This window comes from Tachyglossus aculeatus, chromosome 10 (genome assembly GCF_015852505.1).
Source record: "Tachyglossus aculeatus isolate mTacAcu1 chromosome 10, mTacAcu1.pri, whole genome shotgun sequence".
Lineage (NCBI taxonomy): Eukaryota > Metazoa > Chordata > Mammalia > Monotremata > Tachyglossidae > Tachyglossus > Tachyglossus aculeatus.
In genome coordinates, this window is record NC_052075.1 from 59,764,178 (window position 1) to 59,783,715 (window position 19,538).

At 56.2% G+C, this 19,538-nt stretch overlaps 1 protein-coding gene across 2 annotated transcripts; it reads left to right on the forward strand.

Annotated features, from left to right (window-relative positions):
• The first annotated feature begins 13,498 nt into the window (after positions 1-13,498).
• On the forward strand, positions 13,499-19,115 carry NAB2 (NGFI-A binding protein 2). Of its 2 annotated transcripts, none has more exons than XM_038752505.1 (7): positions 13,499-13,662; positions 14,488-15,340; positions 15,739-15,872; positions 16,794-16,845; positions 17,020-17,119; positions 17,368-17,585; positions 18,516-19,115. In XM_038752505.1, the coding sequence occupies exons 1-7, from the start codon at positions 13,580-13,582 to the stop codon at positions 18,690-18,692; spliced, it is 1,617 nt and encodes a 538-aa protein (XP_038608433.1). In that variant the 5' UTR covers positions 13,499-13,579; the 3' UTR covers positions 18,693-19,115. The 2 variants fall into 2 exon arrangements, with proteins under 2 accessions (XP_038608433.1, XP_038608435.1); XM_038752507.1 differs by having other exon boundaries at positions 17,368-17,568.
• Positions 19,116-19,538: the final 423 nt, after the last annotated feature.

Below are 19,538 nucleotides of genomic sequence, written 5' to 3' on the forward strand. Positions count from 1 at the left end.
GGCCGCCGCCCGCGCGCGAATCGGGCCCCGCTCCCAACGGCGCCGGGCGGCCTCCGCCAATCCGCGAAGGCCCGCCTCCCTCCCGCCCCTCCGGCCCCGCTCTCATCATCATCATCAATCGTATTTATTGAGCGCTTACTGTGTGCGGAGCACTGGACTAAGCGCTTGGGAAGTACGAGTGGGCAACACCTAGAGACAGTCCCTACCCAACAGTGGGCTCAGCTCTCGGGCGTCAACCAATCAATCAATATATGTATATATGTTTGTACATATTTATTACTCGATTTGTTGTTGCCAATTTGTTCCCAATTTGTACTTCCCAAGCGCTTAGTACAGTGCTCTGCACATAGTAAGCGCTCAATAAATATGATTGATGATGATGATGGTTTAGTGAGCGCATCAGCATCAATCGTATTTATTGAGCGCTTACTATGTGCAGAGTACTGTACTAAGCGCTTGGGAAGTACAAATTGGCAACATATAGAGACAGCCCCTACCCAACAGTGGGCTCACAGTCTAAAAGGGGGAGACAGAGAACAAAACCAAACATACTAACAAAATAAATAGAATAGATATGTACAAGTAGAATAAATAAATAAATAGAGTAATAAATATGTACAAACATATATACATATATACAGGTGCTGTGGGGAAGGGAAGGAGGTAAGTGGGGGGGGATAACTTCTCTGTCCCTCAGTTACCTCATCTGTAAAATGGGGATTAAAACTGTGAGCCCCCCCCCCGGGGGACAACCTGATCACCTTGTAACCTCCCCAGCGCTTAGAACAGTGCTTTGCACATAGTAAGCGCTTAATAAATGCCATCAGTATTATAAGGGGCCGGGACTACAACCCAGGGCTTTCTGTCTGTCTCTCCCGACCCTTCCCCTTCAGTCAGCGGCCTGAAAGGTCACGGGCTTCCTGTGTGCAGAGCACCGTACTAAGCGCAAATTTGCAACATCTAGAGACGGACCTTACCCAAAAGTGAGTCAGAGGTCATGGGTTCAAACCCCGGCTCCGCCAATTGTCAGCTGTGTGACTTTGGGCAAGTCACTTCACTTCTCTGGGCCTCAGTTCCCTCATCTATAAAATGGGGATTGACTGTGAGCCCCCCGTGGGACAATCTGATCACCCTGTAACCTCCCCAGCGCTTAGAAAAGTGCTTTGCACATAGTAAGCGCTTAATAAATGCCATCATCATCAACAGTGGGCTCACAGTCTAGAAGGGGGAGACAGAGAAGGCCCGGGTCCGCCCCCTAACAACGGACAGGCAGTCAGGCCCCGCCCCCTCACGACCCGCTGCCTATTAGAAGAGGTAGAAATCAATCAATAAATCGTATTTATTGAGCACTTACTGTATGCAGAGCACTGTACTAAGCGTTTGGGAAGTACAAGTTGGCAATATATAGAGACGGTCCCTACCCAACAGTGGGCACACAGTCCAGAAGGGGGAGACAGAGAAGGCCCGGGTCCGCCCCCTAGCAACGGACAAGCAGTCCGGCCCCGCCCCCTCACGACCCGCTGCCTATTGGAAGAGGTAGAAATGATTGACAGGACACCAGACCATTCATTCGATCGTATTTATTGAGCGCAGGCCCAGCACTGTACTAAGCGCTTGGGAAGTACAAGTTGGCAACATTCATTCATTCAATCGTATTTATTGAGCGCTTACTGTGTGCAGAGCACTGTACTAAGCGCTTGGGAAGTCCAAGTTGGCAACATATAGAGACAGTCCCTACCCAACAGTGGGCTCACAGTCTAGAAGGGGGAGACAGAGAAGACCCGGGTCCGCCCCCTAGCAACGGACAGGCAGTCCGGCCCCGCCCCCTCACGACCCGCTGCCTATTGGAAGAGGTAGAAATGATTGACAGGACACCAGACCACTCATTCGATCGTATTTATTGAGCAATGACTGTGTGCCCAGTACTGTACTAAGCGCTTGGGAAGTACAAGTTGGCAATATTCATTCATTCAATCGTATTTATTGAGCGCTGACTGTACTAAGCGCTTGGGAAGTACAAGTTGGCAACATTCATTCATTCAATCGTATTTATTGAGCGTTTACTGTGTGTCCAGCACTGTACTAAGCACTTGGGAAGAACAGTGCTTTGCACATAGTAAGCGCTTAACAAATGCCATCATTATTATTATTATTATTGGGAAGTACAATCAATCAATCGTGTTTATTGAGCGCTTACTGTGTGCAGAGCACTGTACTAAGCGCTTGGGAAGTCCAAGTTGGCAACATATAGAGACGGTCCCTACCCAACAGTGGACTCACAGTCTAGAAGTGGGAGACAGAGAAGGCCCGGGTCCGCCCCTTAGCAACGGACAGGCAGTCCGGCCCCGCCCCCTCACGACCCGGGGCCTATTAGAAGAGGTAGAAATCAATCAATCAATCAATCGTATTTATTGAGCGCTTACTGTGTACAGAGCGCTATACTAATTGCTTGGGAAGTACAAGTTGGCAACATATAGAGACGGTCCGTACCCAACAGTGGGCTCACAGTCTAGAAGGGGGAGGCAGAGAAGGCCCGGGTCCGCCCCCTAGCAACGGACAGGCAGTCCGGCCCCGCCCCCTCACGACCCGCTGCCTATTGGAAGAGGTAGAAATGATTGACAGGAGACCAGACCATTCATTCATTCATTCATTCAATCGTATTTTTTGAGCGCTGACTGTCTGCCCAGCACTGTACTAAGCGCTTGGGAAGTACAAGTTGGCAGCATTCATTCATTCATTCAATCGTATTTATTGAGCGCTGACTGTGTGCCCAGCACTGTACTAAGCGCTTGGGAAGTACAAGTCGGCAACCCACCCCTTTCTGCCCCCTTTTCTCTCCCCCGGCCGCTCCCTCCTCCCTTCTCTTTCCTCTCCCTTTTTTCTTCCCCTCTCCCTTATTCCTTTCCTCTCCCCCCCCTTCTGCCCCCTCTTCTCTCCCCCCGCCCCTCTCTCCTCCCTTCTTCCTCTCCCTTTTTCTTCCCCCTTCACTTACTCCTTTCCTCTCCACCCCTTTCTGCCCCCTTTTCTCTCCCCCCGCCCCTCTCTCCTCCCTTCTCTTTCCTCTCCCTTTTTTTCGTCCTCTCTCCCTTATTCCTTTCCTCTACCCCCCCCCACCCCCCTTCTGAGAAGCAGCATGGCTCAGTGGAAAAGAGCCCGGGCTTTGGAGTCAGAGGTCATGGGTTCAAATCCCGACTCCGCCGCTTGTCAGCTGTGTGACTTTGGGCAAATCACTTCACTTCTCTGGGCCTCACTTCCGTCACCTGGAAACTGGGGATGAAGAATGTGAGCCCCCCGTGGGATAACCTGATCACCTTGGAACCTCCCCAGCGCTTAGAACAGTGCTTTGCACATAGTAAGCGCTTAATAAATGTTATTATTATTATTATTATTATTCATTCAATCGTATTTATTGAGCATTTACTGTGTGCCCAGCACTGTACTAAGCGCTTGGGAAGTACAATCAATCAATCAATCGTGTTTGAGCGCTTACTGTGTGCAGAGCACTGTACTAAGCGCCTGGGAAGTCCAAGTTGGCATCATATAGAGACGGTCCCTACCCAACAGTAGGCTCACACTCTAGAAGGGGGAGACAGAGAAGGCCCGGGTCCACCCCCCTAGCAACGGACAGGCAGGCCGGCCCCGCCCCCTCACGACCCGCTGCCTATTGGAAGAGGTAGAATGATTGACAGGACACCATACCATCCATTCATTCATTCAATCAATCAATCAATCAATCAATCGTATTTATTGAGCGCTTACTATGTGCAGAGCACTGTACTAAGCGCTTGGGAAGTACAAATTGGCATCACATAGAGACAGTCCCTACCCGATAGTGGGCTCACAGTCTAAAAGGGGGAGACAGAGAACAGAACCAAACATACCAACAAAATAAAATAAGTAGGATAGAAATGTACAAGTAAAATAAATAAATAAATAAATAAACAGAGTAATAAATCGTATTTATTGAGCGCTGACTGTGTGCCCAGCACTGTACTAAGCGCTTAGTAAGTACAAGTTGGCAACATTCATTCATTCAACCGTATTTATTGAGCGCTTACTGTGTGCCCAGCACTGTACTAAGTGCTTGGGAAGTACAATCAATCAATCGTGTTTATTGAGCGCTTAATGTGTACAGAGCACTGTACTAAGCGCTTGGGAAGTCCAAGTTGGCAACATGTAGAGACAGTCCCTACCCAACAGTGGGCTCACAGTCTAGAAGATGGATATAATAATATCCATCCATCCACCCCCCCTTCTAGACTGTGAGCCCACTGTTGGGTAGGGACCGTCTCTATATGTTGCCAACTTGGACTTCCCAAGCGCTTAGTACAGTGCTCTGCACACAGTTTTGCTCAATAAATATGATTGATTGATATAATAATAATAATAATAATGGCATTTATTAAGCGCTTCCTATGAGCAAAGCACTGTTTGAAGCGCTGGGGAGGTTACAAGGTGATCAGGTTGTCCCACGGGGTCTCAGTCTTAATCCCCATTTTACAGATGAGGTAACTGTAGCCCAGAGAAGTTACGTGACTTGCCCAAAGTCACATAGCAGACAAGTGGCAGAGGTAGGATTTGAACCCATGACCTCTGACTCCAAAGCCCGGGCTCCCCCCCCCCCCCCCCCCCCGGTTTTTCTATCCGATATCCGATATGGTGTGGAGTCTCTCTAAGTCGGTTGGGTTGGTTCCTTCCTAAAAGGTTCAGCGTTTGAAAGTAGGGTCTGCTGCGCTAGCCCTTCTATCACGATGCTCGTTATATGACTCAGGAAGAGCTCGGGCCCCTTTGTTATTGTAGGGTCTGCCCCGAGCTGGGTGGTTCTACTACTAATTATGGTGTTTATTAAGTGCTTATTATCTGCCAAGCACTCTACTAAGCACTAGGTCAGAAACGAGATAATCAGACTGGACACAGACCCTGTCCCATGTGGGGCTCACAGTCTAAGTGGGACTGAGTAGGATTTAATTCCCATTTTATAGATGAGTAAACTGAGGCACAAAGGAGTAAAGTGACTTGCAGTGTCTTGCTGTTCTACCATCAGTAAAGTCTTTACTATGGCCTCAGTCATTCATTCATTCATTCAATCGTACTTATTGAGCACTTACTGTGTGCACAGCACTGTACTAAGCGCTTGGGAAGTACAAGTTTGCAACATATAGAGACGGTCCCTACCCAACAGCGGGCTCACAGTCTAGAAGGGGGAGACAGACAACAAAACATATAAACCAAATAAAATAAATAAAATAAATCTGTACAACTAAAATAGAGTAATAAATATGTACAAACATATATACATATATACAGGTGCTGTGGGGAGGGGAAGGAGGTAAGGTGAGGAGATGGGGAGGGGGAGTAGGGGGAGAGGAAGGCAGGGGCTCAGTCTGGGAAGGCCTCCTGGAGGAGGTGAGCTCTCAGTAGGGCTTTGAAGGGAGAAAGAGAGCTAGCTTGGAGGATGTGCGGAGGGAGGGCATTCCAGGCCAGGGGGAGGACGTGGGCCGGGGGTCGATGGCGGGACAGGTGAGAACGGGGCACAGTGAGGAGATTAGCGGCAGAGGAGCGGAGGGTGCGGGCTGGGCTGTAGTCAGCCTCCCTGCACTGTCCCTTTCTGTCTCATCCCAGTCTCAACCCTGAAGAATCTTTCTTCAGATAAGGCCGGCTTCAGACTTGGAGCTGCGGTGAGGTGGGCCAAAATGGCTGCCTCCCACTCTCCGCGCAACACCGTCCTGTCACACTGCTCGCAAAAGCGACATAATATCAATGATGTCATTCACCACACTTTTCAGAAGAGCATTTCTCTGCCCCAGCAACCGCCTTCCCACCTCACACCCTAGCAGCTCGGTTCCAAGTACCTGACTTACGTTCTTCTATTGGATCCCTTCCATCCCACCACCGTCTTTGAGGAGGGCAGCAACGTGGCCACCACCTTTGAGATGAGCAGTGGCGTGGCTGCCATCTTCGAGAAAGGCAGTGGTGCAGCCGGTGTGGTCTACTGGAAAGATACAGGCTTGGGAGTCAGCATATCTGGGGTCTAATCCTACCTCTTGCCTGTTGTGCGGCCTTGGGCAAATCACTTCTCTGTGCTTCAGTCTTCTCATTCTTAAAACGAGGACTATTCTCCCACCTACTTAGACTGTGAAAACCTTAGGGGACAGGGTCTGTGTCCAACCTGATTATCTTGTATCTACCCTAACACTTAGTATAGTGCCTGGCCCATAGTAAATCTTTAACAAGTACGGAACTCTGTGTGTCCAAGATCATTAGCATGATGGCAGTACCCAGCATAGCAGGTGTCTGCAGTCTAACACAATGGGATTCTGAACCTAGACTGCATCCCTCTTTCACTTCAAAGCCTTACTGAAGGCACATCTCCTCCAAGAGGCCTTCCCTGACTGAGTCCTCCTGTCCTCTTCTCCCACTCCCCTCTGCGTCGCCTTGACTTGCTCCCTTTATTCTCCCCTCTCCCAGTCCCACAGCACTTATGTCAATATCTGTAATTTATTTATATTAACGTCTGTCTCCCCCACTAGACTGTCAGCTCGTGTGGGCAGGGAATGTGTCTGCTTATTGTTATACTGTATTCTCCCAAGCACTTAGTACAGTGCTGTGCACACAGTAAGTGCTCAATAAATACGTTTGAATGAATGAATGAATCCCCAGGGGCATTTTTAGCCCCCAACACCAACTCTAGAGCTCCCCACCCCTCTCATCCTGGGGAGTAAGGGGCACCTTTACATTTTCTCCACCATCTCCACCACCTCTCCTAACCCACCCTGCCAGCCCCTCAGTGCCACACCGCTGCCCCTGTCTCCCCTTCCTCCTACAGCCTGTTCAGTGGTACCATGTTGCCATCCTCACCACCCATGCCACCCTTGACCCTGCCACCCGCTGAAGTGGTGGCCTTCCTCACTTCCATCTGTCCCTGGCCCTGATCAATGCTGTAAACTGAGCGTCTACTGAGCACAGCACAAAGCACTGTACTACCACTACTAGGAACAGCAATTCTGCCATTTACCAAGCACTTACAGTATGCTAAGCACTGGGATAGATACAAGGTTATTGGATCGCACACAGTCCCTGTCCTACCCAGGGCTCACAATCTATAATAATAATCATAATGTATTTGTTAAGTACTTACTATGTGTCAAGCACTGTTCTAAGCACTGGGGTAGATACAAGCTCATCAGGTTGGACACAGTCCCTGTCCCACATGGGACTCACAGTCTTAATCACCATTTTATGGATGAGGTAACTGAGGTACAGAGAAGTTAAGTGACTTGCCCAAAGTTGCACAGCAGAAAGTGTGCTTGTCTGCTCCACCTGCCTTCAAGACATCTCTACTTGAATGTCCTCCCATCATCTCGAACTTAACATGTCCAAAACGGAGCTCCTTTTCTTCCCACCAAACCCTGAACTCCCCTGACTTTCCCATCACTGTAGAAGGCACAACCATCCTTTCTGTCTCATAAGCCTGTAACCTTGACATTATGCTTGACTCCTTTCTGTCATTCAACCCAGATATTCAATCCGTCTCTAAATCCCGTGAGTCCCACCTTCACAACATCGCCGAAATCCGCCCTTTCCTCTCCATCCAAACTGCTACCACGTTAATACGATCACTCATCCTATCCTGCCTGAATTACTGCATCAGCCTCCTTGCTGACTTCCCCGCCTCCTGTCTCTCCCCACTCCAGCCCATACTTCACTCTGATTCCCGGATCAATTTTTTTACAAAAACGTTCAGGACACTTCACCCCCTGCCCCGGGCCCCTCCTCAAAAAAATCCAGTGGTTACCCATTAATCTCCGTAGCCAACAAAAACTTCTCACCATTGGCTTTAAAGTGCCTTACCTCTCTGCTCTCCTACTACAACCCAGCCCGCAAGCTTCACTCCTCTAATGTTAATAATAATGATAGCATTTTATTAAGCACTTACTATGTGCAAAGCACTGTTTTAAGTGCTGGGGAAGTTACAAGGTGATCCAGTTGTCCTATGGGGGGGCTCACAGTTTTCATCCCCATTTTACAGATGAGGAAACTGAGGCCCAGAGAAGTTAAGTGCTTGCCCAAAGTCACACAGCTGACAATTGGCGGGGCCGGCATTTGAACCCACGACCTCTGACTCCAAAGCCCGGGCTTTTTTCCACTGAGCCACGCTGCTTCTCATAACCTTCTTACTGTATCTCAATCTATCTCGATGCTGACCCTTCAACTCACATCCTGCCTCTGGCCTTAAACACCCTCCCTCCTCATATCCACCAGACAATTACTCTCTGCCCCTTCAAAGCCTTGTTGAAGGCACATATGCTCCAAAAGGCCTTCCCAGATTAAGCCCCACTTTTCCTCATCGCCCACTCCCTTCTGTGACACCCTGACTTGCTCCCTCTGCTTTCCCCCTCCCAGCCCCACAGCACTTATGTACGACGTACAGCACTTTCGTACATATCTGTAATTTATTTGTATTGACATCTGTCTCCCCCGACCCCGTGACTGTAAGCTCGTTGTGGGCAGGGAGTGTTACTGTTTATTATATTGTATTTTCCCAAGCGCCTAGTGTAGTGTTCTGCACACAGTAAGCGCTCGATAAACACAACTGAATGCATGAAGAAGTGGCAGAGCTGGGATTAGAACCCAGGTCCTTCGGACTCCCAGGACCGTGCTCTATCCACTAGGCCATGTTGCTTCCCATCTATCTTTAGCCCCATTTTACAGAGGAGGAAATCAAGAGAAGAGAAGTTAAGGAACTTGCCCAAGGTCCCAGGGCAGGTCAGCTACAGAACTGCGACTAGAAAATGGGTCTCCTGCTTCCCATTCCCGCGCTCTCTCCACCAGGGGGCGCCTGGGAGAGGACACCTGCAGTGGACACCCAGTCCCTGCCCGCAAACAGGCGACAATCAAATGGGAAAACCGACGGACTCAAACTACTGGCAAAGAGCGGATGTAAGAAGGAGTAAAAGTACACAGCAAAAGAAAGGGAAAGGGGAGGCTGGGGAGCAACAGGAAAGTCCTCAGGAGAGAAATAACACCTGTTTTTTTCTGTCTTTGGCCTCTGGCCCGATCTCAGCCTCTGTCCTATCTGGCAGAGGAGGGAAGGGAAAGGACAGGGAGGGGAAAGAAGGGTGGGGGGAGAAGAGATGGGAGGGGAAAGGAGAAGAAGGAAGTGAGGGGAAAGAGAGATAAGAGGACGGGGGGAGGGAATGGAGAGGAAGGGAAAAGTGGGGAGGAGAAGGGAGGAGAAGGTTAGGGAGGGGAGAAGGAGGGGGAAACAGAGGAAGGGGAGCTGAAGGAAGGCTGGAGGGCCGGAGGAGAACAAGGGAAGGCAGGGGAAGGGAGGGGTAGGAAAAGAAGGGTAGGTAGGGAAAGAGGAACGAGGGGACAGTGCAACTGTTGTGGCTTCAGGACCGAGGCCCTGTAGGGGCTTGAGGTTGGAGCCTGTGCCTCACCATTCGGAGATTAAAACTCAACATTTTAGCCAGAGACCGAGACACAGGCCCAGTTTACACTCAGACCTACAGCCTTAACCACAGAGTTAGAGAAGCAATTTGTCCTACAGTCTCTCTCTCTCTCTCTCTCTCTCTCACACACACACACACACACACACACACACAGACTCACCCCAAACAGTCCGGTCCCCCCACCCCGGGGCAGCTCATCCCTCCCCCTCCCCTCCTTTGGCGGAGAGCCTGACTCCTCGGGGACCGAGCCCCGAAGGGCAGCTCCCGGTGGCAGCCCGTTCCGGGGTTGGTGTGTGTGTGCGTGGTGTGTGTGTGTGTGTGTGTGGTGCGTGGTGTGTGCGCTGGGGGAGGGGGAGCGGGCTGCCTTTGCCGTCACGTGTCTCCGTGGCCGCCCCCGCCTTGCTCCCTCCCCGTGGGGGGGCCGGGCAGCCGGGCGGGCGCGCGTGGGTGGAGGATGTGCGTCAGCGGGGAGCGGGGGCGGGGGCTTCGGGAACCGGGAGGGGGGACGGGCTGGGCTGGGCCGGGGCCGGCGGGGGGCACGTGGAGAGCCGGGGGGAGGGGGGCTCCGCGCCCCAAGATAGCCAGGGCGGGGGCTGGGGGGGTCCCACTTCTCCCCCAAGCTCGGGGGAGGGCACGGTGCTGATTCACTGCCCTGTCCCCAGGGCGGCGGCGGCGGGGTGCGGGAGAGGCTCGTCTCCCCGGGTCCCGGGATCCCCTCTTCGCGCCCCCCCCCCCCCGCACCCCCGGCAGAGGGACGCGGAGGAGAGAGGACCGGAGAGGGGAGGAGCGGGGAAGAGAGAGGAGGAGGGGAGGGGAAAGGAGGCGGGAAACGGGAAAGGAGGGGGAGGAGGAGAGGGGAAGGGAGGGAGAGAGGAGGAAAGGGACGGCGAGAAGAGGAAAGGGGAAGGGAAAAGGAGAGGAGAGGGAGACAAGGGGAGGATGGAGGAGGAGAGGGGAAGGGAAGGAGAGAGGAGGAAAGGGGAAGGGAAAGGGAGAGGAGAGGGAGACAAGGGGAGGATGGAGGAGGAGAGGGGAAGGGAAAGGGAGAGAAGAGGAAAGGGGAAGGGAAAAGGAGAGGAGAGGGAGACAAGGGGAGGATGGAGGAGGAGAGGGGAAGGGAGGGAGAGAGGAGGAAAGGGGAAGGGAAAGGGAGGGAGAGAGGAGGAAGGGGGAAGGGAAAGGGAGGGAGAGAGGAGGAAAGGGGAAGGGAAAGGGAGGGAGAGAAGAGGAAAGGGGAAGGGAAAAGGAGAGGGAGACAAGGGGAGGACGGAGGAGGAGGGGGAAGGGAGGGAGAGAGGAGGAAAGGGGAAGGGAAAGGGAGGGAGAGAAGAGGAGAGGGGAAGGGAAAAGGAGAGGAGAGGGGAAGGGAAAAGGAGAGGAGAGGGAGACAAAAGGGGAGGATGAATTGAGAGAAGGAGAGGGGAAGGGACGGAGAGGAGGCGAGAGGGCGAAGGGTGGGAAAGGAGAAGAAAAGGGGAAGGGGACGAGACAAGGAGGAGGAAGGGAAGGAGAGGAGGGGAAGAGGAGAAGGGGAGGGACGGAGAAGAGGACAGAGAGAAAGGGGACGGGAGAGAGAAGGGAAGGAGAGGAGAGAAGTGGGGAAGGGAGGGAGAGGTGGAGTGTGGTTTAGTGGAAAGTGCCCGGGCTTCGGAGTCAGAGGATGTGGGTTCTAATCCCGACTCCGCCATTTGTCTGTTGTGTGACCTTGGGCAAGCCACTTATCTTCTCTGTGTCTCAGTTACCTCATTTAAAAAACGGGGATTAAGACTGCGAGACCCACGTGGGACAACATCTTGTAACTCCCCCAGCGCTTAGAACAGTGCTTAGCACATAGTAAGCGCTTAACAAATACCATAATTAGTATAATTATGAGTACTATATTATAAGTACTAATTATAATTAGTATACTTAGTATTAGAAGGGACGGGTGGGAGAGGGGAAAGGGAGGGAGAAAAGGGAAGGGAAAGGAGGGAGAGAAGAAGAGAGAAAGAGGAGGAGGGGGAAAGGAAGAGGTGGAGGAGGCAAGAGAAGGAAGAGGTGAGGGGACAGACAGTTATGTACATAGTAAGCGCTCAATAAATACGATTGAATGAATGAATGAATCTATATTCACACGGCGACATGCATATAGTCACAGAGGCATTCAACTTCATTCCCATCCTCGGAGACAAAACATAGACCCTTTGATACACATACAGACATTATACACACATACGCGCATGCACGGACCTGCATATTCATGGGGGTACACACACTGTACATGCATGCAAACACAAAGGCATACTGAAACACACCTACAGCACACAGTCACTGATTCAATAGAGATACACAAACACACAATGGGGAAGCAGGGTGACCTAGTGTAAATAGCATGGGCCTGGGACTCAGAGGACCTGAGTTATAATTCAGACAGTCTTTGCACACAGTAAGCGCTTAATAAATGCCATCATCATTATTATTATTGCTTGCTGTGTGACCTTGGGCAAGCGCTTCACTTCTCTGTGCCTCAGTTTCCTCAACTGTAAAATGCGGATTAAACATCTGTTCTCCCTCCTATTTGGATTGTCAGCCCCACCGGGACAGTGAATTGTGTCCGACCTAATTTAACTTGTACCTTCCCCAGCACTTAGAACAATGTTTGACACATACTAAGTGCTTAACAAATACCATAAAAAACCAGACACTGATATAGAACATAAAGATATGACTATTCATAATGACATATGAACACATATTGACACAGATACATGTAAGATAAGATATCTTGGTGCACACAGACATGCTAAGCACTGATACACATGGAGACACATATATACATACAGACATCTATATGTGTGGAGGCATTTTTACATAGACAAGAGACCCACTGACATACACAGGTATACTCATCTACACATCAAGCACTTAGAACATTACTCTGCACCCAGTAAGCATTCAACAAATACCACTGATTGATGCCCAGGAAGACATACTGGTACACATGTGGACACTGGTGTACGTGAAAACATGAAGGTATACACACACACAATGTCATACACACACGGACTTGTGTTCACACATCGATACACGAGGACATACTGAAACACATGTAGACTGCTAATAATAATAATAATAATAATAATGGCATTGATTAAGCGCTTACTACACTGTTCTAAGCGCTGGATAATGTTGGTATTTGTTAAGTGCTATGTGCCAAGCAGTGTTCTAGATACAAGGTCATCACATTGTCCCATGTGGGGCTCACAGACTTAATCCCCATTTTACAGATGAGGGAACTGAGGCCCCAAGAATTTAAGTGACTTGCCCAAAGTCGCACAGCTGACAAGTGGCCGAGGCGGGATTAGAACCCACGACCTCTGCCTCCCAAGCCTGGGCTCTGCCCACTACGCCACGCTGCTTCGCTAATGATGGCAACATGCAGGCCCACAGTCACAAAGACTTGCACACCGCGTTACATGTGCGCAGACACGGGGCTACACATTTACACAAAACCCCCCTCTTTCCCCATGACACCGGGGAGAATACAGCCGGTCCAAAGGCCCGGGAGGCTGGTTTACGTGTGCGTTTTTGTGTGACTGCATGCTTTCTGTGTGTGTGTGAGGGAGTGAACTTGTTTGTACGTCTTGCAGTTTGAGAGACTTGTGTCCAACGACTTTCTCCGTCCTGTGTCCGCGCGTCCCCACGCGTGTAGGGCTGCGTGGCCGTGGCCGGGGGTGCAGGCCTCTGTGCGCTGCGGGGTGCGGGAGCCCGGGGGAGGGGCCGCCTCTCTCTCTCTCTCTCCCCCAGTTTTGGGGGGCCTTCCCCCTCGTTCCCCGAGCCGTCCTCCCCCTCCCCCCCGGGCCGAGCGGGCCTCCAACCCTTCGGGTCTATCTCCGGCGCCGCCCGCCGCCCCCGGCTCTGCCCACGCTCGGCTCGGCTCGGCTCCGTGCGTCCTGCGGGGGAGGCGGCGGCGGCGGCGGGGAGAGAGAGGGGCGGGGGCAGGCGGGAGGGGCCGAGCCACAGCCGCCGAGCCCGGACCCCGACAGCAGGCAGCGCCGCGCCCGCCGCCGGCACGGAAGACCACGGGCACCGGCACCGGAGCCAAGCCGGGCGCGGGAGCAGGGCCGGCGGGCCCCGCTCCCCCCATGCGTAAAGTCCCTTCCCCCGCAGCCGACCAGCCTCCCGGCGCGGGGGACAGCGCCCGCCGGACCCACCAGCCCCGACCCCAGTGAGTGGAGCGGGGGGGAACGGACGGAGGGACCGGAGGCGGCGGCCACGCCCCCGGGGCGGCGGGCAGGGCCACCCCGCCGATGGGGCCCGGCAACCCACCCGCGGGTCGCGGCGGGACGGGCGGGGGGCGGCCCGAAGGGGTGGGGGCGGCGAGGGCTAAGGATGGCTGCCCTCGGGGGTCGTGGCGGGCGCCAGGACTGGCTACGGAGGGGAGACCGGGGGTCGCGGTGGGCACCGGGCAGGGGGTCCGTGGGGGCAGGACCGGCGGGGGCTGTGAGAGAAGGGCCGGGGTGGGGGCCAGCGGAAAAAGGAGGGAGTGGGGAGCCCCCCCACCCGGTCCCCTCGCTGGGGAGGGGGCGGCGTGGGCGGCCCAGCGCCCACACGCTCCACCCACAGTGGACGTGGGCGTAGGCAGATCGGTGCCCGCGGGAATCGTGGAGGCGCCCCTGGCTCCGGGGGCCGAGGGGCGGGGGGCCATGCTCGCCCCCTCCTCGGCCTCCCGCCCCGGCCGCTATGGGGGGCGTGGCCAGGCCCCTCTTCTGTCCCTTATTGCCGAGGAGGGGAAGGGTCTGTGCCCCGGCCTTCAACCAGAGTGTCCGGCCTACCCAAGCCTCCGGTGCCCGCTCCCTGCAGGGGGTGGAGGTGGCGGACGGGGCCTGGCCCTCAATCAATCGTAGTTATTGAGCGCTTACTGTGTGCAGAGCACTGTACTAAGCGCTTGGGAAGTCCAAGGTGGCAACATATAGAGACAGGCCCTACCCAACGGTGGGCTCACCGTGCGGCCCCTCTGTCTCCTCTCCTCTCCGCCCCGTCCCGCCCGTAGGCCCAGCGGTCGCGCCATGGCACTGCCCCGCACGCTCGGGGAGCTGCAGCTGTACCGGGTCCTCCAGCGCGCCAACCTGCTCGCCTACTACGAGACGTTCATCCAGCAGGGTGGCGACGACGTGCAGCAGCTGTGCGAGGCGGGCGAGGAGGAGTTCCTGGAGATCATGGCCCTGGTGGGCATGGCCACCAAGCCGCTGCACGTCCGGCGCCTGCAGAAGGTGCTCCGGGACTGGGCCACCAACCCGGGCCTCTTCACCCAGCCCGTGCCCGCCGTGTCCAGCATCCCGCTCTTCAAGATCTCCGAGACGGCCGGGGGCCGGAAGGCCGCGGCGGTCAGCAACGGGCACCAGAGCCCCGCCGACAAGGCCGGCGGCGCCCGCAGCTTCAGCCCCCGGAGCCCGTCGGAGCTGGGCGAGAAGCTGTCGCCGCAGGGCGGGGGGGCGTCGGACCCACGCGGCTGGCCCGGCCGCAGCACCCCGGAGTCGGACGGGCCCGGGGCCGAGGAGGAGGCCGGCTCCCCGCCGTTCTCCCCGCCGGCCGGGGAGGGGGTGGCCGCGGCGGGGGCGGCCCCGGGGGTCCCGGGGCCCGCCGGGCCCGAGCGGCTGGAGCCGGAGATGGTGCAGATGGTGGTGGAGAGCGTGGAGCGGCTGATCGCCAGCTACCCCCGGGGAGACGCGGCCGAGGTGTCCTCGCTGCTCCGCCTGAACCGAAAGCTGGCACGCAGCGTGGCCCACATCTTCGACATGGACCCGGCCGACGCGCAGAAGGAGGAGGAGATCCGCAAGTACAGCGTCATCTACGGCCGCTGCGACTCCCGGCGCCGCGAGGGCAAGGCCCTCAGCCTCCATGAGGTGACCGGCCCCCTCCCTCCGTCCATCCCCAGCGGAGGGGGTCCAGGAGGTTCGGGGGGGAGGAGGCCCGGGAGGCCCGGCCCTTCCAACCCGCCCGGCTCCCCCGTAGCCCCCGGACATTCCTGGGAGGTCGTGGGCTGGGTGACCCGTGCCTGCCCCCGTCCCGCTTTGATCCCCGACGGCCGGGGAGCGAGGATGGGGAGCAGGGGATGGGCCCCCCTATCCCCCTCTGCCTTAAGGACCGGGTGGAGGTCAGAGGTCATGCAGCCCCAGCAGAAGTATTGCGCGGGCCTGAAGTCGGACTGTGGCGTGCTTCCCAGCGGGAATTCATCATCCCTCTCCCTCCTTCTTCCCCCCCGTCCCCGACTGTCCGCCCTTCCTCCTCCCGTCCCCCGCAGCTGACCATCAACGAGGCGGCGGCGCAGTTCTGCCTCCGGGACAATTCCCTGCTGCTGCGCCGGGTGGAGCTATTCTCCCTGTCCCGCCAGGTGGCGCGGGAGAGCACCTACCTGTCCTCCCTCAGGGGCTCCAGGTGAGCGCCTGCCACACAATCATTCATTCATTCAATCATTCATTCATTCAATCAATCATTCATTCATTCAATCGTATTTATTGAGCGCTTACTGTGTGGGGAGCGCTGTACCAAGCGCTTGGGAGCTCCAAGCCGGCAACGTATAGAGATGGTCCCTACCCAACAACGGGCTCACTTATTGGGCGGTTACTATGTGCTGCGCACTGTACCAAATGCTTGGAAAGTATAATTCGGCAACAGAGACAGTCCCTACCCAACAATGGGCTCACAGTCACTCCATCATTCCTATTTGCTGAGCGCTTACTGTGTGCTGAGCGCTTGGGAGAGCAGAGAAGCAGCGTGGCTCAGTGGAAAGAGCCCGGGCTTTGGAGCCGGAGGTCGTGGGTTCAAATCCCGGCTCTGCCAATAGCCAGCTGTGTGACTTTGGGCAAGTCACTTCACTTTTCTGGGCCTCAGTTCCCTGGAAAATGGGGATTAAGACTGTGAGCCTTCCCGTGGGACAACCTGATCACCTCGTATCCTCCCCAGCGCTTAGAACAATGCTTTGCACATAGTAAGCGCTTAATAAATGCCATTATTATTATTATTACAACATTGTATTATGAGCTCTTTGTGGGCAGGAATTGTCATTGTCTACTGTTGTTTTTCCCAAGCGCTTAGTACAGTGTCCTGCACACAGTAAGTGCTTAATAAATACAATAAATGGATGAATGAACAGAATTGGCACACACTTTCCCTGTCCTTAACGAGCCAATCGATCGACCGTTTTTACTGAATGCTTACTGTGTGCAAGAGCCCTGTACTCAGCGGGCCCTGCCTGCCTGCGCCGGGGTGGGAGGGGGACATGTCTCCTCCAGCTGGGCCTGGGGGCGAAAGAACAAGCCCTGCCCTGACTGCTGTCTCTCTCACCACTCCCCGCAGGCTGCCCTCCGACGAGGTGGCCATGCCGCAACCCAAGAAGCTGAAGCAGGAGGTGAGTGCCCCTTAGGGTAGTACCTTCCTCCCTCCTTCCCTCCCTCCCCTCTGCCACCCGGGTGGGAGCGATCAACTTCTACACCCACCCCCCCTAGCTCCCCTTTGCCCCATCTGGCCCACTCCGGGTCCCCTCCTTGCCAGTTTGGGGAACAGTGGTTGTGAAATTCTGCAGCCAACCCCAGTGCCCGAGGCTTACGTGCCCCCATACCGGCCCAGCCTGGAAGAAGACAGCGCCAGTCTGTCCGGAGAGAGCCTGGATGGCCACGGGCACGGTGAGCCGAGTGGCGGCGGGAGAGGGGGGGCACGTGGGCAGGATGGGTTGGGGGGGGGTTTCCTCTGGGGGCTGGGGGCGGCGCCCCCAGGGATCAATCAATCAATTGTATTGAGCGCTTACTGTGTGCAGAGCACTGTACTAAGCGCTTGGGAAGTCCAAGTTGGCAACATATACAGTTGCCCAGCGGTGGGCTCCCAGTCTCCTTAGCCTTCCCGCCGATGACGGGCCCTCCTGTCCCCTCCGCAGCGGCCGGATCGTGCCCCCGGCTGACCCCCCCTCCCGGGGCGGCCGCGGACCTGGCCCTCGGCCTGCCGGCCGCCGGCCTCTGGAGCCGCCACCTCCTGCAGCAGACCCTGATGGACGAGGGCCTGCGCCTCGCCCGCCTGGTGTCCCACGAACGCGCCGGCCGCCTCAGCCCCTGCCTGGCCGGCAAGCCCCCCCCCGCCGGTGAGCCCCAGGCCCAGGTCCGGCCTCCCGCCGCCCCGGGGAGGAGGAAGGGGGTGGGGTGGGGGGGCAGGGGCGGGAGTGAGGAGGAGGGGGTGGGGGGGCAGGGGCGGGAGTGACGCGGGCCCCTCCTCCGCCCTGGCTCGGTATTTTTAGCCGGGCCGTGGGCGGGCGGGGGGCGGGCCGGGGGCGGCGCGGGGCGCGGCTTGCCGGGTTTCCGGAGGAGGTGGGGGGGCATTCCTGAGAGCCGCAGGGCCTGGGCGGGGGGCGGGTCCTAAGGAGGCGGGGGAACCGGGAGGGGAGGAGGGGGGAGCCGAGCCGCCCCCGCGCCTCCTGACCGAACCAGAAATTCCAGCAGCGCGGGGGCGGCCGGAGGGAGGAGGGGGGTGGGGGCCGGAGTCTGGACTGTGGAGTGCCGCCCCCCGCCCCGAGCCGGAGCCTCTCCGCTCGATTGTCTCCCCCCACCGCGGGCTGAAGGATCTCTTTCAGCACCCCCCACCCCAATGTCTCCATGGAGGGTCTCTTTAAGCCCCTGAGCTGGAGTATCTCTTCCCGCCCTCCCCCCGTCGGAGAGTCTCTTCCCCCATTGAGTTTCTCCTCATCGCCCCCGTTGTGGACCCTCTGCTCTTTCATCAATCGTATTTATTGAGCGCTTACTCATCATCATCATCAATCGTATTTATTGAGCGCCTACTGTGTGCAGAGCACTGTACTAAGCGCTTGGGAAGTACAAATTGGCAACATATGGAGACGGTCCCTACCCAACAGTGGGCTCACAGTTCCTGCCCCACCCCAGCGTCTCCTCCCCCGACTATCTTCATCAATTGTATTTATTGAGCGCTTGCTGTGTGCAGAGCACTGTACTAAGCGCTGTCTTCACAAGCCCCCGTCGTTGGAGTGCCTTCTCCCCCGGTCCCCCTCCCTAAATCCGCCGCCCCGTCTCCCCGCAGAGTTGGAGGAAGCCTCGTGTCCCGCCCCGCCCGGGGCCCAGCCAGGCCTGGTCGAGGGCCGTAGGGCCAGTGTCAAGGTGGAGGCCGACGCCGCCCGGCCGTGAGGGGCCGAAGCTCCGGACCCCCCACCCCGGCCCGGGCCCGCGGGATCGTCCCCCTTCCCGACGCCTGGAGTAGAGCCCTGCCCTTCCCCTCCCCCCGGACTGAGCATCGAGGGGAGAGGGCAGGAAACAACCCTGTGAACTGGGCCGCACTTGGGCCGGGGCGAAGTGGTGGGGAATCTCAGCTCCCCTCCCCTCCACCCTGAGCCCCCCTCGCTGAGAATGGACTCGGTTGGACCCTGCGGCACCAGTGAAGCCGGGACCCCCCCTCTCTCCTACTTCCTCCCTGTTTGTGCTTTTCTAGTTGGTTTCTTTGGTTTAACGGACGCCGCAGCCCCGTCAGCCCGTCCCCACTGTCCAGGCAGTAGGCGCCTGAACTTCCTCCCTTCCCCATGCTTTCTCCGTGCCCCGGCTGTGCGTCTGTTTAGTTTTTCCTGGCGGACTGTACAGTAGATTATTTATTTTGTTATTTTGGAATAAAGTTTATTTTATGGCGTAGGGGAGGACTGGGGGGGTTGCCAAGCGCATGGCCCCCTGAGTACTTAATATGGAGGAGTGGAGGTGGACGGGGGGCCTGGGATGTTTGGCTGGCGGGAGCCACCCCACACTCCCAAGTTCCTTGGCAGCGTCCCCTCCTGCCAAGGTGAGGCAGGAAGCCCAACTTGGGCATAAGTTGGCGCTTCTTCCCACTCAACTGGGCATATGCGCAGAGCTCTACTGCACTGCCTTTTCTCCTCTGCCGGCACCTCACTATATCCTGCCAGTGCCTCAGTCACCCCCCTCCTGGTGCCTTAATATCCCCTATTGGTGCCTCGGTCATCCCTGATAGCACCTTGGTATCTCTCCATTGCCTTGATCACCCCCACTGGCACCTTGGTCACTCCTGCTGGTGCCTCAATATCCCCCACGGGTGCCTCGGTCA